This window comes from Stegostoma tigrinum, chromosome 14, assembly GCF_030684315.1.
Source record: "Stegostoma tigrinum isolate sSteTig4 chromosome 14, sSteTig4.hap1, whole genome shotgun sequence".
Taxonomy (NCBI): Eukaryota; Metazoa; Chordata; class Chondrichthyes; order Orectolobiformes; family Stegostomatidae; genus Stegostoma; species Stegostoma tigrinum.
The window spans coordinates 71,171,748-71,189,465 of NC_081367.1; the positions used below are offsets into that span (position 1 = coordinate 71,171,748).

General features: G+C 43.0%; 1 protein-coding gene across 1 annotated transcript in view; it reads left to right on the forward strand.

Moving 5' to 3' along the window:
* Positions 1–8,565: 8,565 nt before the first annotated feature.
* Positions 8,566–17,718, forward strand: part of LOC125457455 (phospholipid scramblase 1-like) — a 32,706-nt gene continuing 23,553 nt past the window's right edge. The window contains exons 1-4 of the mRNA XM_048541651.2: positions 8,566–8,649; positions 10,529–10,571; positions 13,444–13,664; positions 16,953–17,114. Of these exons, the coding sequence (XP_048397608.1) occupies positions 8,599–8,649; positions 10,529–10,571; positions 13,444–13,664; positions 16,953–17,114 (477 nt within the window). The 5' untranslated portion in view covers positions 8,566–8,598. The remainder of the gene's footprint in view (positions 8,650–10,528; positions 10,572–13,443; positions 13,665–16,952; positions 17,115–17,718) is intronic.

A 17,718-nucleotide genomic window follows, 5' to 3' on the forward strand; every position in this document is an offset into this window, starting at 1 on the left:
AGTTGAAGTTGGATACTTTGCTGGGTAGTGAACCAGCAAGTGTGAGTCAGAAAACATTTAGTGTAACACCTGGGTAACGATACGACTGACTCCTAATCACTTACACTGACTATACTGGCCACTGTACACCACTTGTCCAGACTGCCTTAAAATACCTCCTCGACATGCCGATTGCCCCCGTTAACATCCATCTCTCCCTCACCTGTCCCAAGTCACCTCACCAACTAACCTCAACCCAACCTGGACCCCTATCCAATCCTGACCAGCTACTGATCCAGCTGCATAGCACAACATTAGCAAGCACGGTCAGGTCTGTTCACCAATGCTCATGTCCCAGAAGAGGTTTTTTTTAATATATTGCATTGATTCAACAGTAATTTACAGATTACATATTAACAATAAAGAATAATGAGTTCTGTCCCCTGACATCACTTCTCCTCTACACCATGACTTCACTTCATTCACAAGGAAACTATTAGGTCTCAGCTACCATTTGTATTAGTTGCATTGGGTGCTATCTCTGCATTGTTTTTTAATGAAAAAGTCAAAGTTGTAGATTTCATTGAAATTTCTTTAGAATAGAATTCCCTACAGTGGGGAAACAGGCCCTTTGGCCCAACAAGTCCACACTGACCCTTAGAGCATCCCACCTTGACCCATGCCCTATAATTCACCGAATGCACACATCCCTGAACACTATGAGGCAATTTAGCATGGCCAATCCACCTAGCCTGCATATCTTTGGACTGTGGGAGGAAACCAGAGCACCCGTAGGAAACCTACACAGACACAGGGAGAATGTGAAAACTCCACATAGAGAGCTGCCCAAGGGTGGAATTGAACTTACGTCCCTGGCACTGTGAGGCAGCAGTGCTAACCACTGATCCCCACTTTTTTCACCAACCTAACAGATTTAATTATTCTTCCACAAACAAGCACAGAAGTTGCTGGAAAAACTCAGCAGGCCTGGCAGCGTCTGCAGAGAGAAAGCAGAGTTAAATTCCAATTTTTCTCTACAAATGCTGCCAGAGCCAATGAGCTATTGTCAGCAATTTCTGTTTTGGTTTGTGAATTCCAGCACCTGCAGTCCTTTCAGTTTTTATTTGGGCTTTAATAATTCTTTCCTTTTGCTGACCTGAATTCTCCTGTACTTGCGTGTTTCACATTTTGCGTGTCGCTGTGACACATCTTGAGCAAAGGCGTCATGTTTTCCTATTCTTTTGATGCCTTTTGGTTTTCCAATCTCTTAGTTGACCTTGAACATCTTCACAAAACGAAGCCACTTCCTGGGCCCTACAAAGAACAAGGTGACAGCCACCAATCATCGGTACTGCTCTACAATTGTCTCACTGTATATTCATACTGGAGGGGGTTAGTGAGCTCATTGGGCCTGACATATAATACTTGCTTCAATGCAGCAACAAAAAAAAATCACCCTGCACTGAAAGCAGAAGGCAAGCCCTCATGGTCAAAAGCATACACAGCCAGGACAACAAGAACAGGAGAAAGCATTGGCAGAGAATGAGTCAGTTTTGCTGTTACCCTGAAATTTTCAATGAAAAACGTCATTTTTGGGATGTGAGTGAGAATTGTTACTGTTTATTTGTTGAAGACCCACTGGAATTGAAACTTTAACTCTTTTTGCCTCTCCATTGATGTTACCAAACCTGCAATTATGCTCATGTTCCAGATTATCAGCGTGTGTAGTTCTTTGTTTAATTCATCTCTCATCCCTAATTGCCCTGGAGATGGAGATGGTGAGGGGCTTCATGAACGACTCTGGTCCTGGTGTTCGAGGTGGCCAGACAGTAATTCCAATCTCCTTTAGGCAGAAATGTAGGGGAGGATTGGGAGTCGGATGGTGATTGAAGATTTGAATGTGAATCCCACGATTTAAATTTAAGTAACAAACCTAGAACAAAACGCTTGCCTCTTTGATAGCAACCATTCAGATGATAATACTAGTATGCTGTTTTCACTCTTATTTAATTCCTGGATTTGTTTAATAACCTATACAGTCATAGAAATCCACTTAGAGGATGATGCAGATCAGTTCCTGATGATTGTACATCAATATAAGAGCCCTACACCATTTCCCAAGTACCAATATTCATCAATTGTCAATGTCTAAAGCCCAGCAAAAACTGGGTGTCGCTATGTGCCAGTCTGTGAGCCTGCGTAAGGTGAAAGCATATCAAGTTTATTATCCACTTACTTAACCTATCAACATCTCTCTGTAAGTAGTACATATCCCCTTTGCAACTCACCTTTCCAGTTATTTTTGTCTTTTCTACAAATTTGAGTACAGTACATTCACTTCATTCCTCTAAGTCATGAACATATATTGCAAATAGCATTGATTCCTCTAGAACCCCAATGGCCGCACGTAACCAAACTTGCAAAGAATCCCTTATCCCCCTAGCTGGCCATCGGCCAATTCTCCATTTACACCAATATGCTGCCTTCAACACCCTGGCCTCTTATGACTTACCCTTTTGTCCCTTGCCAAATGCCTTCTGAAAGCCCAAACACACACATCTACAGGTTATCTGCATCCACTCTGGTTGAGGCTTCCTGAAAAAAAACTCAAACGAATTTCATGGAATCCCTAATGCGCAAGAACAAGCCCTTCAGCCCAATAAATCTACACCAACCCTCAGAGCATCCCACCCAGTCCCATCTCCTTAATCTACTCATCCCTGAACAGCACAGTACAGGCAATTCAGCATGGCCAATTCACCTAGCCTGCACATCTTTGAACTGTGTAAAGAAACCAGAGCACCCGAAAGAAACTCACGCAGACACAGAATGTGCAAACTCCACACAGACAGTTGCCCAAGGGTGGAATTGACCCCAGGTTCCTGGTGCTGTGAGGCAGCAGGGCTAAACACTGAGCCACCCTGCTGCCATGCTATTCAGACATGATTTGCATTCATGAAGCTGATTGAATAGATTATGATTTTCCAAATGTCCGGCTCTTATGTCCTTGACAATTGATTCCAACATTTTTCCAACAATAGATGATGGGCTAATTGGCCTATAGTTAGCTGCTTTTTCCCTCCCTCCCTTTTTGAATAACGGTGTCACATTGGCAGTTTTCCAATCCACCGGTACACCTCAAGAATCCAATGATGCTTGGAAAACTGTCACCAATGCATCTACCATCTCTGTAGCTATTTAAGAACATAGAACTATACAGCATGGAAACAAGGTGTAGAGCTGGATGAATGCAGCAGGCTAAGCAGTATCAGAGGAGCAGGAAAGCTGATGTTTTGGGTTTAGACCCTTCTTCAGAAATGGAAACAGCATGGAAGCAGACCCTTCAGCTCAACACATTCATGCTAAACAAGTTTCCTAAACTAAACTAGCTCCACTTGCCTGAGTTTGGTCCATATCCCCTTTAAATTGTTTCTATTCACGTCCGCTGTGTATTTTGTATGTGGAATGAATTGTAAGAGGAAGTGGCAAATGATGGTACTGCTTTTAGGATCCTAAGATGCAAGCCACGAAGCCTGGGGAACTTATCAGACTTAGCCCCATTAGTTTGTCTGATACTACTTCTCTAGTAATGGCAAAGATACTTAATTTCTAGCCCCCACACCCCTTCCCAAGTCTTCCTTATTATTAATAAGATCTTCAAAGTATCTTTCATCATAAAGAGTGATGCAAAATATCTGCTTAATTTCTCTGTCATTTCCTTGTTCCCCAAAATCATCTCCCCAGATTCATTTTCTTACAGACCTTTGTTCACTTTGACCTCTCCTTTCAGTTTTATAAGTTTAAGGAAGCTCCTAGCGTCAGATTTTATATTCCTCATTCGTTTGCCCTCATAGCTCATTTTCTCGCTCTTTATTAACTTTTCAGACCTCCTTTGCTGGATTCATCCTTTTGGGCTATCACTGACCTTTGTCTCCTTATAAGGGGTTTTGTTTCAACTTTACACTCTCCCTAACTTCTTTGATTGTCCATAGTTAATTTATGACCCTCTTAGAATATTTCCTTTTTACCAAGTGTTTTTCTTCTGTCGAGAGTCAAGGATTATCTCCTTAAATGTCTGTCGCTGCTTGCTAACTGTGTTTCCTGTTAACCTATCTCCTCAGCCCAAACTCTGCCCATTTCATTGTAATTCCCTTTATTTCTGCAAAACCCAGATGTTTCTAACCCAAACAAAAACCCAAAGAACTGCAGATGTTAGAAATCAGAGACAAAAACAGAAACCACAGGAGAAACTCAGCAGGCCTGAGAGGATCTATGTATAGAAAGCAGGGTTATTGTTTCTGGCTCAGTGACCTTTCTTCAAAACTGATCATAGCTTGGAAATATTTTGGTACATATGCTTAGGACAATGGGATGAGAGGAAGGGGAGGAATAAAAAATAGATGGAGTTGGAGTCCAGAGAGACAGAAACAATAGTTGGACAAGCAAAAGAATGAGTAAAGGTGAGCGTGGGAAAATGAATAGTTGCTAATAGGGACTGTAAGGAGCTGGCAATGGGCTGTGTATGATGACAAGGCCTGGTGTGAGCATTGGGGTAAGGATATGGCAAATGGTGCTCTAGCCCTAAAATCATTGAACTCGATATCGAGTCCTGAAAGCTGCAGGATTCCCAAATGGAATATGAAATGCTGTTCTTACAGCTTGTGCTGAGCTTCACTGAAGCACTGCAGCAGGCCCGAGACAGAGATGTTGTCAACTCAATTGAATGTTAAATTCTGTCATGGTATAGAACATTACAGCACAGTACAGGCCCTTCAGCCCTCGATGTTGTGCCGGCCTGTCATACCGATCTCAAGCCCATCTAACCTACACTATTCCATGTACTTCCATATGCTTGTCCAACGATGACTTAAATGTACCTAAAGTTGGCGAATCTACTACCGTTGCAGGCAAAGGGTTCCATTCCCTTACTACTCTGAGTAAAGAAACTACCTCTGACATCTGTCCTATATCTTTCACCCCTCAATTTCAAGCTATGCCCCCTCGTGCTCGCCGTCACCATCCTAGGAAAAAGGCTCTCCCTATCCACCCTATCTAACCCTCTGATTATTTTATATGATTGCTACTTCCTAGGAGATCTTTCACTTAGAGGTTGTTTACTAAATCTTCCTCATTGCCCATTACCAGATGCAGGGTTGACTGCTGGGATGGACCAGACCAGACTCTCTCATAATATTTTAAGAAGGTAACCTAAACACTATTTTTTGTTCTTATTTCAAACATAGATATGAAGTGTCATGTTCCAGATGCAATGCAACTGGTCAAACTACTCAATGCTAAACAAAACACAATTTATTTAAAGGCCATAGTAAATATACAAACAAAGAAACGGAGGAATTTCGGACAACTTAGCTATTGGAACAACCCATAAACAACTCTTTGACAAAAGGGCAAATTCAGACACGGAGTTTTACATGTAGTTCTCCAATTCAGGAGGAAAAATCATCAAGAGGAAGTTCAAAGAGAGTAGCAGCTTCACTGAAGCTTTTTTTGTTCCTCTCCTAATAATTAATGGGATGTAGGTGCTGCTGGACAGGCAGCATTTATGGCCATCCCTAACTGCCCAGCGGGCAGTTAAGAGTCAATCACATTGCTGTGGGCCTGGAGTCATACATAGGCCAGACCAGATAATGATGGCAGTTTCTTTCCCTAAAGGACATGAATTAACAAGATAAGGTTTTCCCAATAGTTGACAATGGTTGTCATTAGATTCTTCATTCCAGGTTTTTATTGAATTTAAATTCCACCCTCTGCTGTGATGGGATTTGACCCCCGGCCCCCAGAACATTATTTGGGTCTCTGGATTAACTGCCAATAATACTACTAAATCCATTCAGGCCGTTTATGCAAGTCCTCTTCAGTAGCCAGTTCATTACATTTGCCTTATAACTTCTCTTCAAAATAAACCAGGACAAAATATCCTTCTAACGTGAAAGCTTTGTCAGCCCTGCTCCCTGGTTGACCCCATAGCATATTGTTCTAAGAAATGATCCCTCACACATTCTATTGTCATAGCTACCCTTTCCAATCTGATTGACTCAATCAACAGGCAGATTAAAGTTTTCCATAACTTTCTCTCTATTCTTTTTACATGCTCATGTTGTTTGTTGGTTGATGCCCTCTCCTACAGTATGACCACTGTTTAGGGGTCTCTACAGTACTCCTATCAATGCCTTCTTTCTGTCCTTGCTGATATTTACCTCTACCCACAGGGACTCTACATCATCTGTGCCTACATCATCTCTCACAATTGTCCTCATTTCCCATCTTATTAACAGTGCAACCCCAGCACTCTTACCTTCCCTTCTGGTTTTTTGAAAGTTTAGATATCCCAGAATGTTAGATACTCAGTTCTGATTTCCCTGGAACCATGTCACTGTAATGGCTACAAGACTATGTCTGTTTGCCTCGATTGCACAGTCAGTCCCTCTGCCTTGTTCTAAATGTTTTGTGTATTAATCTACAAAGACTTTAGGCTTGCCTTTTTGCCATCTTTAATCGTCTTGATTTTCTTTAGGGGACCTATATGCTTCTTGCACTTCATCACCCAGACTACCATCGCAGGTGTTTTACTTGTTCTTGCTATTATGAATGCCTTTGCTTCTCTTTCCCTTGTCACTCTGCTTACGTTCCCACTCCCTTGCTGGTTTCGTTTAAACCTGCCCTGTGACTGAAAGAACACTCTTTTTTATCTGCGTGTTTATTTTGGTGCATTGATTGCAAAATACGGTGTTTTTCAAAATAAGTTGTGATGTATGGCTAATGTATTTTCATTGTTGCCATCGGGCTTGCACTCCATAACAAAAAAGGGGATAATTCCACACTCAGCTAGGCAGCAGATCAGGGCCTTGCGTATATAAACATGATTGTTTTGATGCACAGATCTGTAATGTGATAGTACACAGATGTTGTACATTCCCTGATGGATCAATTGTAGGCAGTGGGTAAACATGTTTGCGTTAGATTATTTAAATATTAGTACTGCCTGCGTGAGTGCTGTGTCACAGTATTTCCGAGATATTCTCACCTTTTAGTTTGATTCGATGTGATTTAGGTTTAGATTTATTGTCACATGTATCTAACAATGCACTGAAAAGTGTTTTTTTGTGTGTGTTATATGCCATCTCTGAAGCCACTCTGAAGCACTGAATATATTGCAAGTCTTTACTGCAGGAAATTTCATCTTTCTCTCTTCTTCTTGCTGCCCTGCACTGTTCCTCCAGTCGCTGCTTGACACTGTCCGGTGCCTCTGTAACAGGCTCTGGGGTCTCTGTTATGGGCTCCGGGGTCTTTGTCATGGGCCCTGGGGTGTCGAATATGGTCTCCGCTGCTGCCACCCCTGCGACCGCTGTGCCTGAGCTGGGGCCACCTGCCTGGGGTTGTGTGAGCTCTCTACCCCCTGTTTCAAACCCAACACCCCTGCCCCCCGCCCCGAGGTGCTGCGACTGGTCATCAGAGTGTTCCGTCCTCCCTTTTGTGGACGCTTCTGCTGCTTCAGGCGCTCAGGCCTAGCTGCGGACCAGGAGCCTAGGCTCAGAGTGTGAACCTGAGCCACGGGAGTCAGCTTGGGACGTGAAACCATGCCCGCCTCATACTGGCGTTGCTGCTGGTGTTGCCGCTCCCAGAGGCCTCCTCCTTGATCCTACTCTCGGCCCTAGCTGCCATTACTCCCCTGGCCTGCACTGCCATCTTGTTGATTGAGGAAACATTTGAAGTGATTGTACCTTGTGCAGGCAGAAACCATGTTAACGCTTGTACAGTCACCTCAACTGAGCACAGTTTGGTCCCCTTCCATGAGGAGGGACGGTATTACATTGCAGACAGTTCAGAGAAGGTACTTTAGAGTAGTTCCAGGGATGAAAGGCTTGTCTTAGGAGGAGATTTTGAGCAGCTTAAGCCTATACTTGCTAGTTTTGAAGAATGAGAGTAGATGTAATTGACAAAAATAAGATGCTAAATGGGATTGACAAAGTAGATGTGGAGCGGATGTTTCCCCTTGTGGGGCAATCTAGAACAAGGAGTTATAGTGTTAGACTCAGGGTGTTTAAAACAGAAATGAGAAGGAATTACTTCTCTCAAAGGGTTATGAATCTGTGGAATTCACAGCCCTAGAGTGCAGCAGACACTGGGACATCCAATAAATTTGAAAAGGGAGGAGTTTTAATATGGGTTGAAGCATTATGGAGAGCAGCAGGAAAATGGAGATGAGGCTGATATGATATGAGTCATGATCATGTCAAATGTAGGAGCAATCTCAATGGGCTGAATGACCTGTTCCTGTTTCCAGTTTTTGTGCTCTTAGGTTCTCATTTGCCACATGGGAAACACACAGACACAGATGGGTCTTGCAACACCTCCCGCAAATCATTATCACTACTTTCATTCCTAATTTTCAATCTTATTTCTCATCTTAGTTTTGGGTATAATCATTTGGCCGTTAATCCATGAAAACATTTTAGTTGTATAAAAATTAAGGTGTTCTCCAGTAATGAACATGAGCTGCAACCATTAACACTTCAAAATTTCTGCTTCAATCCAGCTGACTTATGACTGTCCCTCATCAAATTCCCTGGTCTTTGACATCTATGAAGGCAATTTGGAATGTCTAAATATTCTACAGACTGCCCACCAGGGCTGGAGCATCTTTTGGAGGTATGAAAGCACTTGACATATTGCTCATTTTAACTTTTGTCAATGGGATACGAGGTTGGGGGGGTTGGGAGCAATATTGAACTCATCATCTGCTGTGCACCACATCATCAATGAAATAACACATTAGTTAGAGATCACATCAAGCAGCCTAACAATGACCATCCAATCTCAGCCCTGTTGAAGCCTTTTGAAGATAACTCCTTTACACTTCAAAGATCTCTTCCTAAGTCAGAGCAGATGTCTGTTTGATAGCACTTTGGTCAACCAGAGATGGTCATGAATGCCATCATCAAACACTTTGAGATATTGCCTCATTCTGCCTCAGCATAGTCATTTGCCTCTAACCGAAGTGAAGGAATCAGCTCTCTGATCACGCATTTCCCATTATGACCGGCCGTCACAAAGACCATAGAGTTCAAATTTCTAGCACTACATTAAAAATTAATGGAATGAAAATCAAGGGCTGTGGTCCTGCAGTTCCTCAATTGGAAACCGCTATATACTTTGTCTCCTTGACAGGAGAATATGCTTCAGGGACAGAGTCAGTCAGCAGAGAAAGGAAGCCATAAGAATAAGGTTATAATTGCTGACAAGTCTTTTTTTTCCTTTATTCATTCATGGGATGAGGGCATTGCTGGCTAGGCATCATTTATTATCCATCCCAGAGGGCAGTTAAGGGACAACCACATTGCTTTGGATCTGGGGTCACACGTAGGCCAGAACAGATAAGGATGGTAGTTTCCTTCCGTGAGGGACATTCGTGAATCAGATGGGTTTTTACAACAGTCAGTAATGAATTCATGGACATGATTAGTTTCTTAATCCCAGATATTTTTATTGAATTTAAATTCCACTATCTGCTGTGGTGGGATTTGAACCCAGGTCCCCAGAACATTATCTGGGCCTCTGGATTAACAGTCTGCCGATAATACCACTAGGCCATCATCTCCCCTTTCTAGTCAATGCACATACCTATTACAGAGTCTAGTTATGGATTGCAGTTTCTTGTTATCATAACTGGAAGCATGTTGTTCCCATTTCAATCATTGGTGGGGTTAATTTTCGAGCATTATCAGGAATTTCATGAAATCACACTCAGAATGATCTGTCATCAACACTAAAGGAACACCAAGAAAGAAATACAAGAAAAGCAATGTATACATTTTTATTTGTCTGTGCATGTTAACAGCTAGAAGATGGCATGGAGTATCTATCCTCAGCCTTCACATCCATGTCCTATAGGTGAGGCCCTGGCATCTTTTTATTAGTCCATGGGATATGGGCATCACTGGAAAGGCCAGCATTTATTACCTATCCCTAATTACCCTTGAGAAAACAGTGGTGTGCCATCAAGTTGAACGGCTGCAGTTAGGCTACAAGTTCCAAAATTCTGACCCAATGGCAATTTAGAAATGATAATGTAGTTCCAAGAGGAATGGTGTGTGGCTTCAAGTGTTATCCCCTAATTCTTCTCACCTTGTTCTTCCAGGCTGCAGTTGTTGTGGGTTTGGAAGATATAGTCAACAGAATTGGCGTGTAGCTGTAGTGCATCATGGAGATGGTGCACATTACACTGGGGGCCACTGGCGAAGGGAGGGGTGGTCTAGTGGTAGTGAATGGAATGCTTTGGTCTTGAGATCATCACTGGATAGAATTGTCCTATGATGTGCTGAAGGAAAGAAGGTTGGATACAAAGTAATTTTGACCAATGCATTTCGTGACAGGTACAACACATGGAAGATCATCAAAATGCACATGACAACAAGTTCTGCAAAATTACTTTGTATAGCAACCTCCCATTAAAGCAACCCAGTGTATAACAGCAACACTCAGATTTGGGCAAGGTATAGAAAATGAATTAAACTCTGTTGTTCCTTAGGTGGACCGCCTTCTGATTCATCAGCAACTCGAGATATTGGAAGGTAAGTCAGTGTGGGGGCAGAAGGGCTGATGTGAAGACATCAACTCTAACTCCAGCTTGAACTGTGTTTATTGCATTAAACTTTTGCTGTCACTCAATAGCTTGTGGACACAAGTGTTTCCATTGGATTTTTGGCCTTCCTGCTTACTGTTAGGATCTTCCTCCTACCTGCGAGCTTTGGACAGCGTTGACTCCTCAGTCAACAGCAACAAAAAGATTTGTAGCTCATTCATCCCAATGTTGTTTATCAAATGTTACCGTCACACAACACCAAGAAAATTTTCCAAACAACAGCAGTCTCTGATCTCTGCTGTGTGAGGCGCAGTGAAATTATTTTGAGGATGTGAGAAGGCTTTCTCACACCAGCCTTAAATGTATGTAATTGATAGTCAAGTCCATTCGACCGTAGTTGAGAGTGACTTTTCTTTTTATCCTCTCATGCAATTTTGGCAAATCTAGAATTTGAATTTGGAGCAGGATTAGACCATTCAGCCCTGTGAGCCTATCTTGCCATTCAGTATAATCCTGGCTGATTGTCCCACGGCTCCTGCTTTCTCCCTCTCCCTTGAGACTCCTTTAGCCCTAAGAACTGTATGTAACTACTCCTTGAAGACATTCAATGCTTTGGCCTCACCTGTTTTCTGTGGCAGAGAATTCCACAGACTCCCCACTCTCTGGGTGAAGACATTTCTCCTCATCTCTAACCTGAATGGCTGACCTCATTTCCTTAGACTATGGCCCCTGGTTCTGGTTTGTCTCATCACTGGCAACATCCTTCCTGCTTTTACCAGTCTAGTCCTGTTAGAGTTTTAACGATTTCCACAAGGTCCCCTCTCATTTTCTAAACTCCAGTGGATATAGACTAATACAGACTCTTTAATTGCCCTTGAACTGAATGACTTGTTATGCAGCTTTAAAGGGCAGTTGAGAGTCAGTCCTACTGTGAAGCGTTTGGAGTCACAGGAAGGCCAGACCAGGTAAGGATGGCAAATTTCCTTCCATGAAAGATATGAGTGAACCAGATGGATCTTTATGTCAATCAGTATGATGGGAGTGTAAGGTAGTGGTGGAGGTTAGATACATCTTAGGTTTAGAGTAAAATTTTGGCTCAACATCGTGGGCTGAAAGTGCTGTACTGTGCTATGTTCTATGTTTACAGTGGTTTCATGGCCATCTTGTGATTAGCCTTTTAATTCTAAATAATATTAATTGAGTTTAAATTTCACCAGTGACCATGGTGGGATTTGGACCTTCGCCCATTGAAAGCTGCCTTGGGTCTTTAGACAGTCTGCCCAGTGATGTTGCCATTACTCTACAAAGCTAAACCAAAGCTTAAACAAGGTGATCAGTTTCTCCTCAATTTTTACTAAGTCACCAATACAATAGAAAATGACACTTCCGCATAAAAATTGAAATTCTTGTCCCTCTGTGACTGTGTGCAAGACCTCTGATGCTCTAAAGTCTCATTGCTTAAGCAAAGATTCTTCATTTTAATCACCCATCTCACAGTGTTTATATCCCAGTAAGGGTTAAAAGCATATAACGGGGCAGCCAGATCGACATACCAGCGATTTGTTCACACGTCAAGCTTTCCACTCACCAATTCTGGAATGTCACTGATAGCCTGCTGCAACTTGCATTGTTCGAGTTTGTTGAGAAATGGGTTGGCTGGGAGATGTGGTTTTCTGGAACGATGGAAACTATGCATTAACGAGAGGAAGAGCCCCTAGGTGCTCTTTGTCTTAAGAGGAGAAAGCTGTGCCTAGGGCCTTCAGTTCATGGAAAGACGATAAAAACTCAGACAGGTCTAGATGTAGACAGAAAAGTTGTTAATGCTCATGTTATAAGATGGGGAACAAAATTAGCTGAGGTTCCTACTTCCATAACCAGATGTCAAGGGAGAGTGAGTTTGAGCTTAACTGTATTGCCCATCAAAGGATGACCTCACATTCTTTGATATTCCAATGGGCATAGCTCATTCTACTCAACCTCTCTTCTTAAAACCTGGTGTCAGCCTACAGATCCTTTTCTGGACTGCCTCCAGTGTTAGTATAGACACTTTTGGAACATACAAGGTTCTGAGAGGACTTAACCGTGTAGATGCTGAAAGGCTGCATCTCCCTGTGGGAGAATCTAGTATGTGAGGGCATGACCTCAGAATAAACAGCCGAACATTTACGACAGAGATGAGGAACAATTTCTTCTCTCGGGGGTAGTGAATTGGGGGGGACCCGCAGAGAGGTTGAAGCTCGGTTATGTATATTCAAGGCTGAGAGGGACATATTTTTAATCAGTAATGGAATCAAGGGCTATAGGGAAAAGGCAAGAAAGTATGGTTGATGATGAGCAGATCAGTCATGATATCATTGTATGGCAGTGCCAACTTGATGGGCCATATGGCCTATTTTTGCTCGAATGTCTTATGGCCTTATGGTCTTATGGATTCAGAGATAATGGGAGCTGCAGATGCTTCTTGGTCTTATGGATATTGAAAGTGACTGAAAGTACTTACAATCTGCTCGTGATGTTAGAATCAAACAAGGAGATGAGTCAGGTAACAAGAGAAAACTGGCAAACAGATCTTTAAGAACTTGCACTTTTGTTTTTGTCTTTTGAGCACCCTTTACTGTAACTTGCTCCTGAATGCTCCAAGTAACCATATCCATCAACGACCCCCTCCACCATTCCCACCTCACAGCTTCCATACAGTAAATAGGACATGAATTTGTTGGCTTTCCTAAACATGAATGTGACCTCAAGGAGTCTTGACTCCGGGGTCTCGTCAAAAACCCATCATCACCCAATCTTCAAGTGCCATGTTCTCTCGATAGCACACTGCTGTTGGCAGCTGTTGTATGTTCCTGTGTTTTCAGTCGTGTTTGGACATGAGACCGAAAACAAATATGAAGTGAAGAACAAAATTGGCCAACAGATCTACTTTGCCACTGAAAAGTCTAACTTTTGCTGTAAAATAATCTGCGGGTCAAGGCGAGCTTTCGAAATTCATCTCATGGACAATATGGGGACAGAAGTCATCTGCATGAAACGGACCTTGCGATGTCAGAGTTGTTGGTGCCCATGCTGTTTGCAGAAGGTGAGTGATTGATTAAAAAGACACTGATAATTCATCTATTTTCTTACTTGTTTGTCTGCACATGTTAACCCACTCGTTAAAGTCTGCCTGTTCTTGGTTGCTGAAAGTGTCATTGATGTGTGTGTGTTTTTCTCTCTCTCTCTCTCTCTCTCTCTCTCTATCACCCCCTTTTGCATCCCAATGCTCTTTTTGAGTCATTGTGATCACTTTGAAGACGGGTGTTTCAAGTCCCACTCCTGAGATGAGAACAAGATCTGGGCTGATAGCTCAATACAACACAATAACAGTGGTGCATTGTAAAAGGTGCTGCCTTTGATAGTCAAGAGCATATATACTTTCAGAGCTGACTGCAAATGGTCTCAATAGACAATAGACAATAGATGCAGGAGTAGGCCATTCGGCCCTTTGAACCAGCACCACCATTCATTATGATCATGGCTGATCATCCACAATCAGTATCCTGTCCCTGCCTTATCCCCATTACCACTGATTCCACTATCTCCTGGTCCTATTTCGAAGGAAACCCTTCCTGGTGTCACAGCCACTGTTTGTGATCAACCAACAATGCTTTACAATAACCCAATGATATTGCTATGATTTTATTTCTGATTGTGAAACTGCTAATTTGCTGCTGCATTCCATCAGTCATTACGTTTCAATAGAGCATCATTGGCTGTAAAATACTTTGGGGCATCCTGAGAAAGGGTGGTCAATTTTGTTGCGACTTCATAGAATCAGTAAAGTGTGGAGGCAGGCCATTCTGAGGGCCACACTTACCCTCAGAAGAGCATCCAACTGAGACTCACCCCATCCTTTTAACCCTGCATTTCCCGTGACTAATCCACGTAGCCTGCACATTCCTGGAAGCTGTCAGCAATTTAGCATGGCTAATCCATGCACTAACCTGCACTTCTTTGGGCTCCCTCTTTCTGGGCTGGAGGTGACTGAAGAGAGAGCAACCACCTTTAGCATTTTGCTCATTTTCAATGAAATGGGAATATTAACTTGCGTTCTCCAATCTTCAATGACTTATTCTTCCTCCAATTTTTGGGACAGGCATTTTGTCATAGCATCACCAAAGTCAACAACACAGAAAAGAGGCCATTCGAACCTTCATGCTTGTACTGGTCAATAACAAGCCCCTAACTGTTCTACTTAGCATTAATGACTATTAACTGCTCATCTGTACATTTATATTAACTCTTCAAATTTAAGGACAAGATAAGCATCCGGTTGATGGAAAATCCATCTTTGCATAGCTGGTGGGAGAGCAAGCACCTTGGAATTTCTCAATCAGAAATGCAACGAAAATGAGACCAATTGGTAACCATTAGAACTTATTGCTTGAGGCAATTAGCCTGAGTTTTGAAAGAGTAGCAATCATCATCAGGTTGACACTCCACACAAATTTATTGTTAAGAAAGAGCTGCACATTGCTGGCAGAAGGTTCTGATCAGGGATTCTTCATAAATGTGGAGCATGCCTTCAATATAGCTCTGACTTGATAGTGCTGAATAGTCAGGGGCAGGCAATCCACTCCCCTGTTCTGGCAGCAGTATTTGACCTATTCAGAGATTCAAATGATTATCAGCTTCTTTGACAGCTCTGTGAAAGGGTAAGTGTGAGGTTAGAGAGCCAGTTGGGAAGAGTGTCAGGGAGGTAGGGTGCCAGGTAGGAAGGATGCCAATTGGGAAGGGTGCAACGTGAGTAGTGTTCAAGGTGAGTAGGGTTTCAGGTGGAAAGAGTGCCAGGCGGAAAAAGTGCCAGGTGGGAGGGGTACCAGGTGGGAATGATGTCAGGTGAGTAGGGTGTCTGGTGGAAAGGATGCCAGGTGGGAAGTGTATGAGGTGGGAAGAGTGGCACGTAGGAAGCGTTCCAGTAGAGTAGAATTCTGGGTGAGTAGGATGCAAGGTGGATAGGGTGTCAAGTGGGAGGGGCACCTGATGAGAATAGTGCTGGGGGAAAGGCGCCAGTTGTGTAAGGTGCCAAATAGGTAATGTGCCAGGCCATGATGTGTCCCAATGAAATGTTTGTGTGCTTAGGGTGGTTTGGTGTGAGTTAGGGGTGACCAGGTCTGTTGAGGAAAGAGGGAGTGTTGGGTCTAGATGTGAGAGGTGGTGTCAAATCACAGGCAGAGAGGCTGTGTAAGGTCCTTGAGCAAGGGGTTTTCGCAGGTCCCATGGGGAGGGGGAACATCAGGTCCTTGCGGGACAGAGAGTGTTGGGCCAGGCTCCAGTAGTTGTATGGGTAAGGGAAGGAAGTGCTCTGGCGGAATGTGTGTGTATGGGTGTGTGTGTGTGTGTTTGTGTGTGTGTGTCTGTGTGTGTGTGTGTGTGTGTGTGTGTGTGTGTGTGTGTCTGTGTGTGTGTGTGAGTTTTACAGCTCCCCATTAAACAAACTTAGTTTCTGTGTGTCTAACATTTCCGGAGTACTGCCATGAAACTCGCAAGGAATTCCCACTGGAATCTTCAATTTCCTGTCAATTCCCTCTAAGTTGGCTGTACATGGGAATCTCCAACATGTAACTCCCATCAACAAAAAGACTCCCAGGTCATCCAAAATTTACATGTGTTATTAATTTTTTTCATGTAAAATACAAACAGTTTGTCAGTTCTTTCTACGTATGAATGACATACATAGAGTGGTCAATTGTGAAGGTTATTTGACTAAGGTTGGGATCGGGAAAATGCGGTAAGAATTGCTCGTTAAGCTCACATTGACTGATCATCATTTGTTAATTTCAACACTTGAGAAAATAAGTTTGATTCACTTACGTTCCTGTAAACACCATGGGGCAGCACAGTGGCTCAGTGGTTAGCACTGCAGCCTCACAGCACCAGGGACCCGGGTTCGATTCCAACCTTGGGTGACTTTCTGTGCAGAGTTTGCACATTCTCCGCGTGTCTGCGTGGGTTTCCTCTGGGTGCTCCGGGTTCTTCCCACCGTCCAAAGATGTGCAGACTAGGTGGATTGGCCATGCTAAATTGCCTGTAGTGTTCTGGGGTGTGTGGGTTACAGGGGGATGGGTCTGGGTGGGATGCTTCAAGGGGCAGTGTGGACTTGTTGGCCCAAAGGGCCTGTTTCCACACTGTACGGAATCTATTCTAAACAGAACAGTTATATTTTTTAATGGTGATATGTGGCTGTCTGATCGTAATGGAGCTATCAGTGAGGCAATTTTGAACTGAAAACCACTTTAATCACCTGTGCAATGTTAGAGGGGATTGTAATATTCTGTACTTTGCATCATTTTGTTTCCCTTTCTCTGCTCTGATCTCTTTCGTTTAGTTAGAAGTGCAAGCCCCGCCAGGTGAACCAATTGGCTACGTGATCCAGAAATGGCACCCATGCTTACCCAAGTTTGTCATTCAGGATAAAAACAAAGTTGCTATTTTGAAGGTCCGTGGCCCGTGCTGTCTTTCCAGCTGCGGTCAGCCAATTAAGTTCAAGGTAAGCTCTTCAATGAGATGTCAGAAGTGAGTATTTGCATTAGTTGAGCTGGTACAGAGAGGTAGAAATAAGGTGAAAAGCAGGTGCCTTTTTCCTGGGGTGAGGGACTTCAAAACTAGGGGACATGTTTTAACGATGAGAAAGAAAAGATTTTTTAAAAAGTCACGAGGGGCAACTTTTTTGCACAGAGAACGATTCATGGGTGGAATGAACTTCCTGACGAAGTGGTAGATATGGGTACAGTTGCAACGTTTAACAGACAATTGCATAAACACATGAATTGGAAAGATTTGGAGCGATATGGGCCAAGCGCTGGCAGATGGGACTAGTTTAGTTTGGAATTATGTTTGGAATGGTCACGTTGGACCAAAGGGTCTGTTTCCTTGCTGCATGGATCTGTGATTCTATAATAAGTTGAGTACTAGAATTCTCTGCCATAGACTGGGCAAAGTATTGAATATTTTCAACAAAAAGTTAGATCTAGCTCCTAGGACGAAAGGTATTAAAGGGCATGGGAGAGAAAGAAGGAACAGGAGACTGAGTTGCGTGATCAGTCATGATCTGTTTGAATAGTGGAGCAGGCTCAAAGGGCTGAATGGCCTAC